This window comes from Neoarius graeffei, chromosome 7, assembly GCF_027579695.1.
Source record: "Neoarius graeffei isolate fNeoGra1 chromosome 7, fNeoGra1.pri, whole genome shotgun sequence".
Lineage (NCBI taxonomy): Eukaryota > Metazoa > Chordata > Actinopteri > Siluriformes > Ariidae > Neoarius > Neoarius graeffei.
The window spans coordinates 41116762-41124857 of record NC_083575.1 but is presented as its reverse complement, the minus strand read 5'-3'; the positions used below and the strand labels follow the sequence as shown (position 1 = coordinate 41124857).

The 8096-nt window shown below is 41.9% G+C and overlaps 1 protein-coding gene across 1 annotated transcript; it reads left to right on the top strand.

Moving 5' to 3' along the window:
- Nucleotides 1-708: 708 nt before the first annotated feature.
- Nucleotides 709-4781, top strand: LOC132888850 (probable N-acetyltransferase CML5). Its single transcript, XM_060924945.1, is given in 3 exon segments — nt 709-1101; nt 1103-1357; nt 4704-4781. Coding segments are annotated over 3 exon segments (726 nt in total).
- Nucleotides 4782-8096: the final 3315 nt, after the last annotated feature.

The following is an 8096-nucleotide window of genomic DNA, read 5'->3' as shown; positions in this document are numbered from 1 at the left end:
TGGACGCTGGCGGATTCCCGTTTCCAGGCGGTTTAATGTAAACGGACAGTGCATCCGCGAAGAAAATGAGACAGATACGGTCTAGTGTAAACGTAGCCTAAGTCCAATATGATGGCCTTTTGTACGCTACTGGCCAGACGTCTGATCCTGCTCAGGTGGAAAGACCCTCTTCCCCCTTCATATTCCCACTGGATCAGAGAGACTATGCAACATCTGAAGCTAGAAAAAAATAAGATACTCTCTCCAAGGGTCTGTTTTGAAATTCTACGCAACCTGGCAGCCTTTCTTGGCTTTTGTGGATCAAATGGAAGCAGAAAATGTAACCCTGTAATACATATGAACCCCTTACTTTTATTGTCATATATATGTTTTTTTTTTTTCTATCTCTGCTATGTTTGCTTACTTGACTCACCCTATCAACAAGTACATGAGATGACTATCTTTAATTTAGCAGTACAGGTCTGGTGGGGGGGGGGTGTCCAGGGATTAGTTTCTGTTTGTATTTTGTTTGTATTTTGTATTTTGCATACAGTGAAAACTTCAAATAAAAAGACCTTGTTAAAAAAAAATAATAATAAAAAAATAAACCAGATAGTTCTGCTGCTCTGTTTTTCATCTGACTACACAGCAGTCCTAGACAGTATGCATGCTTGAATTTCTGTGTATGCAACAATTTGTCTATCCATTCTTCCTGGTTCTGCGTCTCAGATGTGGTATCAGATCCGGGATTATCAAGACATGGACTACTCTTCTGTGCGGAAGTTGTATTCTACAGGTTTCAGAGAGCATGAAGGAGCTGTGCATGTCCTAATCCTGAAACAGCACTGGGTTCAGACTGTGCTGCTTGGACTCTTAATTCTCTTCCTCCACCTATTCGACTCTCTCCAAGCCTCTGTTCTGTGTCTCGGTGGAGTTTTGCTGGCTGGCAGTTTTGCTGTATCCTGTCTTTTTGAACAAAGAGTACAGCTCAGGCTCAGTGAAGACCTGCAGGACATTCGAGCATCCTACATGCACCCAGATCAGATCAGCTGCTTTTGTGTAGCGGAGTCTAAGGGCTCCTTAGTGGGAATAGTGGCAATATTACCCCGTGTGACAGAGCCTGGGGGCATGGGACTTGAAACTCATCTCAGTGAGAAAGGGCTTTCGGCAGCGAGACCTGGCCAGAGCACTTTGTTGGACCACCTTGTAGTTTGCTGCCAGCCACGAAGTACAGAGAGTAGTGTTGTTCACCTCTGTCATGCAGTCAGATGCTCTTAAACTGTACCACAGCCAGGGGTTCCACAAAGAGGAGGAGTTTGTTTGGCCATCACTTTGTGCCAGGCTCATCAACTTCCTGGTGTTTAAATATGCATATATGGTTAGGTCTGATTAGTATAAATAACATGAAGCGAAAATGAATTTAACGTGTAACTCCAGTTGGTGGTGTTGAATTTTCAGAGGACTGATGACAGTAAAACTGAATTCTAGCAAAACTTTTTTGGGAATAGTGACAGCAGATGTAAAGTGTTCATTTTTGATGTTTTAAAGGTAGATTGACTTTCAGGTTTTTCAAGCATAGGTCATATAAAGAATTTTCCCTGACACCCAATTATTTTTGTTTTGTGGACCGAAAGCTACTGAATTCAAATCACAGACTTCCAATTTTATTAGGTTTTTTTTTTAAAAATAGAACAATTAATTAATTTAGGGCCACATGGCCCTAAATTCTGTTTTTTTTTTTTTTTCTTGCTTCACCATGACCCAAATCAAGATACTACGTCATGCATCACGTGGTGGGCTTTCCCCATTCGCACAAGGCATTGTGGGATACAAATTTGAAACAGGAGAGAAAACGGAGGACGCGAGTGTGCGAATGAAACATGCAAGACCGACTGCAGTAACAGAAAGCGAGAAGAAAATACATTATGTTGCGAAGGAAAGGAAACGCAGGACCAAACTAATAAATATCGGCAGTCAGCGAGCACCTTGTTGTGATCAGCTGTTCGTTTAGCGACAGAATGATGTAACACTGTGGATGCCAGCTGCTGTAAAACCCAAAAGAAGAAGAAGGTAAACCTGCGCATGCGCACACGGACTTCCTCTGCTTGACTGCACGAAGCGGGCGATTTCATGCACGTTATTTGCTCGGGAAGCCCTTCAAATTAAATAACTTCCCAGCCACAGAATGATCTTTTTTTTTTAAAGATATTACAGAAAAACATCCATCACAATGACCAAATTTCAGAGGGAACTAAATTTCACCAATTTTATGAAATCGAAAGGACGTCTACTTTTAATCATCTTTTACTCTGATCACTCAGTGAAGCATGCTTAATAGCTTTATTTTCTTCCACTATTATAAACTTAGTAGTTAATCTTGTCATTATACAACTAAGAAATCTAATCTAAGAACTTTCAATATGTGTGTTTTCCCATCTTTTTTTTTTTACAGTTAAAAAATTATCTCCTATACATACAGTGGTGCTTGAAAGTTTGTGAACCCTTTAGAATTTTCTATATTTCTGCATAAATATGACCTAAAACATCATCAGATTTTCACACAAGTCCTAAAAGTAGATAAAGAGAACCCAGTTAAACAAATGAGACAAAAATATTATACTTGGTCATTTATTTATTGAGGAAAATGATCCAATATTACATATCTGTGAGTGGCAAAAGTATGTGAACCTTTGCTTTCAGTATCTGGTGTGACCCCCTTGTGCAGCAATAACTGCAACTAAACGTTTCCGGTAACTGTTGATCAGTCCTGCACACCGGCCTGGAGGAATTTTAGCCCATTCCTCTGTACAGAACAGTTTCAACTCTGGGATGTTGGTGGGTTTCCTCACATGAACTGCTCGCTTCAGGTCCTTCCACAACATTTCGATTGGATTAAGGCAGGGGTGTTCAAATTGATCCATAAAGGGCCGTGTGGCTGCAGGTTTTCATTCCAGCCATGCAGCAGCACACCTGACTTGGCTCATTCAATCAACTGAACTGTCTTCACACAGTCAAATACTTGCAGCCACACCCACCCTTGATTAAAGGGTGGGTGTGTCAGTTGATTGAATAAGCCAAATCAGGGTGCTGCTGCATGGCTGGAATGAAAACCTGCAGCCACACGGTCCTTTATGGATCAATTTGAACACCCCTGGATTAAGGTCAGGACTTTGACTTGGCCATTCCAAAACATTAACTTTATTCTTCTTTAACCATTCTTTGGTAGAACGACTTGTGTGCTTAGGGTCGTCGTCTTGCTGCATGACCCACCTTCTCTTGAGACTCAGTTCATGGACAGATGTCCTGACATTTTCCTTTAGAATTCCCTGGTATAATTCAGAATTCATTGTCCCATCAGTGATGGCAAGCCGTCCTGGCCCAGATGCAGCAAAACAGGCCCAAACCATGATACTACCACCACCATGTTTCACAGATGGGATAAGGTTCTTTTGCTGGAATGCAGTGTTTTCCTTTCTCCCAACATAACGCTTCGCATTTAAACCAAAAAGTTCTATTTTGGTCTCATCCGTCCACAAAACATTTTTCCAATAGCCTTCTGACTTGTTCATGTGATCTTTAGCAAACTGCAGACGAGCAGCAATGTTCTTTTTGGAGAGCAGTGGCTTTCTTCTTGCAACCCTGCCATGCACACCATTGTCGTTCAGTGTTCTCCTGATGGTAGACTCATGAACATTAACATTAGCCAATGTGAGAGAGGCCTTCAGTTGCTTAGAAGTTACCCTGGGGTCCTTTGTGACCTCACCGACTATTACACGCCTTGGAGTGATCTTTGTTGGTCGACCACTCCTGGGGAGGGTAATAATGGTCTTAAATTTCCTCCATTTGTACACAATCTGTCTGACTGTGGATTGGTGGAGTCCAAACTCTTTAGAGATGGTTTTGTAACCTTTTCCAGCCTGATGAGCATCAACAACGCTTTTTCTGACGTCCTCAGAAATCTCTTTTGTTCGTGCCATGATACACTTCCACAAACATGTGTTGTGAAGATCAGACTTTGATAGATCCCTGTTCTTTAAATAAAACCGGGTGCCCACTCACACCTGATTGTCATCCCATTGATTGAAAACACCTGACTCTAATTTCACCTTCAAATTAACTCCTAATCCTAGAGGTTCACGTACTTTTGCCACTCACAGATATGTAATATTAGATCATTTTCCTCAATAAATAAATGACCAAGTATAATATTTTTGTCTCATTTGTGTAACTGGGTTCTCTTTATCTACTTTTAGGACTTGTGTGAAAATCTGATGTTGTTTTAGGTCATGTTTATGCAGAAATATAGAAAATTCTAAAGGGTTCGCAAACTTTCAAGCACCACTGTACCCAGTCTCTCGCCCATAGCCAGCTGGGATAGGCTCCAGCTTGCCTGCGATCCTGCACAGGATAAGCCATTAGAGATAATGGATGGAGAAATTTCACGGAGTGTACATGTGACAAATAAATTCTTCTTCAAGAAAAGCCCATTCACAGCATCTAGCCAAATCAAGAACATCAAAGGCTACACAGACGATAGGCTTTTCTGCAGAAATGCAGAGTGGACTGATTTATTTTCAAGAATTAATTTTGCTGATAGACTGGACTCACTAGGTCATGGGTTACTAAGCTATGGCCCCAAATTAAATGATCTGGTTCCCACGCTTGGCCACATATTAGGCTTCATTTCCATGTGTTAATAAGTTTTATTATGACTTCTTATTCAGAAGAGATATTACCTGCGGGGCTCTGTTTTAGAGCTGTGCGAGCCTGAGAGCCCAGTGGGCAGTGTGGTGTTGGTGTAGGCACTGAACCAGGCTGGGTGATGGTTATGGTAGAGGTTCACATACTTTTGCCACTCACAGATATGTAATATTGGATCATTTTCCTCAATAAATAAATGACCAAGTATAATATGTTTGTCTCATTTGTTTAACTGGGTTCTCTTTATCTACTTTTAGGACTTGTGTGAAAATCTGATGATGTTTTAGGTCATATTTATGCAGAAATAGAGAAAATTCTAAAGGGTTCACAAACTTTCAAGCACCACTGTATGTATAATAAATAGTAAAACAAGAGAAGCTGATGATTTTGCAGTGGTCTCTTAAATTTTTTTTTTCCAGAGCTGTGTCGGTCAGGAGACACCTGATTGATTTGTTGTTGATTTGTTTAGGCAGTGCAGTACAGTGCAGGCTCTGACGCAGGGCAGTACCGGAAGTAAGCAGAAGAGCAGTCACTCTCACCGGCCCGGTATGGGATTGAACACAGCGCTGCACCGGCACACGGCCGCCTGTAACCTGGTCTAAAACAGCGGGGTAAGTTAGAAACCATGCTCCAGAAATAGAAACCATGGAGAACAGTTACTGCCTCGGGCTTTTGCTCTGCAAATCTGCCAAGTCTCACAGGTTGTTTTCCCCCCATTTGTTGAGGCCTTACAGCGGTGAATGTAAATCTCATAGGTTTTTATTCATCAGATCATAACAAACAACAAACACGTTAGTTTCAGTAAACAGTGTAGTGTCGTGGTGCAGAGAGTCTCAGCATCTCAGTGGCTCAGTCACCTGCTTAGATCACTATCGAGAGGCGTTGCATGATGGGATGCTGTCAGTTATGTGTAAGTGTTTTGGATAAAGCCTTACTGTCTTTAACCGCAACACCAGAGCAGTTACTGAGAGTCCCTTTATTTTCTGTGACACAGAAGAGTGTTGGTGCAGCATATCCTCACTATCATTTCTCCAGAAACAACTGCAGTACAGCCAATCCATCTGAAGCAATGAAGACAGCTGATGCCAGTTTTAACTGACTTTTATGCTAGATGTTTATTATTTTAAATAAAAAAATATAAAAATATTTATGTGGTGTAGTGGTGTTAGCACTGTTGCCTCACAGCAAGAAGGTCCTGGGTTCGAGCCCAGTGGCTGGCGAGGGCCTTTCTGTGTGGAGTTTGCATGTTTTCCCCGTGTCCACGTGGGTTTCCTCCGGTTTCCCCCACAGTCCAAAGACATGCAGGTTAGACTAATTGGTGGCTCTAAAGTGAATGTGAGTGTGAATGGTTGTTTGTCTTTATGTGTCAGCCCTGTGATGACCTGGCAACTTGTCCAGGGTGTACCCCGCCTCTCACCCATAGTCAGCTGGGATAGGCTCCAGCTTGCCTGCGACCCTGTAGAACAGGATAAGCGGCTACAGATAATGGATGGATGGATGGATTTACATTAAAAAATCTCTCCATGCAAATCCCTTAATCGCCTGCAGAGGGCATAGAAACAATGGTTTTGGGCTGGATGTGGAGGGGGTGGGGATAAAAACAAAATGCAAAAAAAAAAACAGCTAGGAAGCGACTCCATTTATTCTTTCATTCATTCATCTCTAGTAACTGCTAGAGATCCTGGTCAGAAATCCTGGTCAGGGTTGTGGTGAAGCCGGACCCTATTCTGGGGACACACCCTAAATGTGATGCATCGCACCATATACACACACACACACGCGTGCACGCATGCACACATTCACAAAAGGTATTGTTCAGATAATTTACTTTTCCCACACTACATGCAATGTAAATTTCCCCTCAAAGGTACTGAAGGTGCCGAAGGTACACTGTCAGAAATAGGGGTACAGTAGGAGTCCATTTCTGTCCCCCATGGTACAGTCTACACTAATGTACACCCTAGGGCTCATTATTGGACTATGTATACCTTTTTAGGATCAAAAAAGGTACATATATGTTCCCAACAGTATATAAGTTGTACAAATAAGTACCTTAGAGCAGGGATTCTCAACCTTTTCTGCTTTAAGGCCCACCTATTCATACTTGTAACGAGTCGGGGCCCATTAAAAAAAGATCCCCAATTATTTTGGCTCATCTATTCTATTAGACTCTAATAATCTACTGTAAAGTGTATTAATGGGATGCAGCATCACTCCCTGTTATAGATGGGAGCCCAGGAATTAAATAAATGCAATAAAAACAAACTGTTTTAATTGTAGGTATTGTATTTAAAACTGTATGGATGTGCCAGAAACCAACATAAAACCATGCATGCAGGGTATTCTCAGTCAAAAGGGATTAATGATCCAAAAGTGGAGTCTGGTCCATTAACACAAGAACTTATTGCCATGTTTGTGTTCAGCAAACAAGCAAGTTATTAAAACCAAGAAGTACACTCAAAAGAAGTGGCTATAGAAACCACTCAATGGGATTAGATCCTTACACATTAACAAAGAAGAATTTTTCCTCCGAGTTGGAAAATTATCCATCCGTTGAGTTCTCCGACATCTCAAAGTACCTGGTGCTGCAGACATCGTTCTACTCGGACAAACACATGGAAAGCTGGAAGAGCATGGAGGAGTACAACTTTTTATATGTGTCTCGGTTAAAGATCTGGGGATCAAGACACTACAAGATAGACAGCAGTAAACAGATCTAAGAGCATGAAGAGTGTTTATTAGCAGGCGTGATATTTACAAAAGCAAAACAGAAAGCAGAGTATTTAAACAGTGTTCTTCTGAACATTACTAGAAACAAATGTGACAGTGATAATACTTCGCAAAGCTTCTGTGAAAACAGCTTCCATATCTGTGCGTGCTGATTGCGCTCAAATCAGTATCAGGTGTTTCCCATAACGACTGGCTCCCAAGAGCGTGCACAATGCACTCCATAAGCGAGCGTGGCCGCTCGGGCTGCGCCAGACTCAAGCGCGGAAAGGCGTGACAGTCAAGTGTTCACCTGCTGTGTGACCACAACTTTTAGCTCATGTGTATATTGCCAAGCATCACTGCCAAAATGCCTCATTTTTATCGATAACCCATCACAAAACATCGCAAGCTGTAGCGTGATTGTAGCTTAATGAGGCGGATATGACGTCGGATGCAACCCCGCAATTGTACCCTACTACGAGTAAAAAATTAACTTCAACTTGAGAAAAAAATTGCTGCCCACTAGATAGTGCGTGGGCTGCGGCCCAGTGGTTGAGAAACGCTGCCTTAGATGGTACTGCTTCAGTGACAAGCTGTTGTACCCCTAAAGGTACAATAATGTACTTTGTTTTCTGAGAGTGTACACATAAGGTGCCGAAGATGGCAGGTGCATTTAACCCGTATACTTCAGTAACTTCAATAACTTC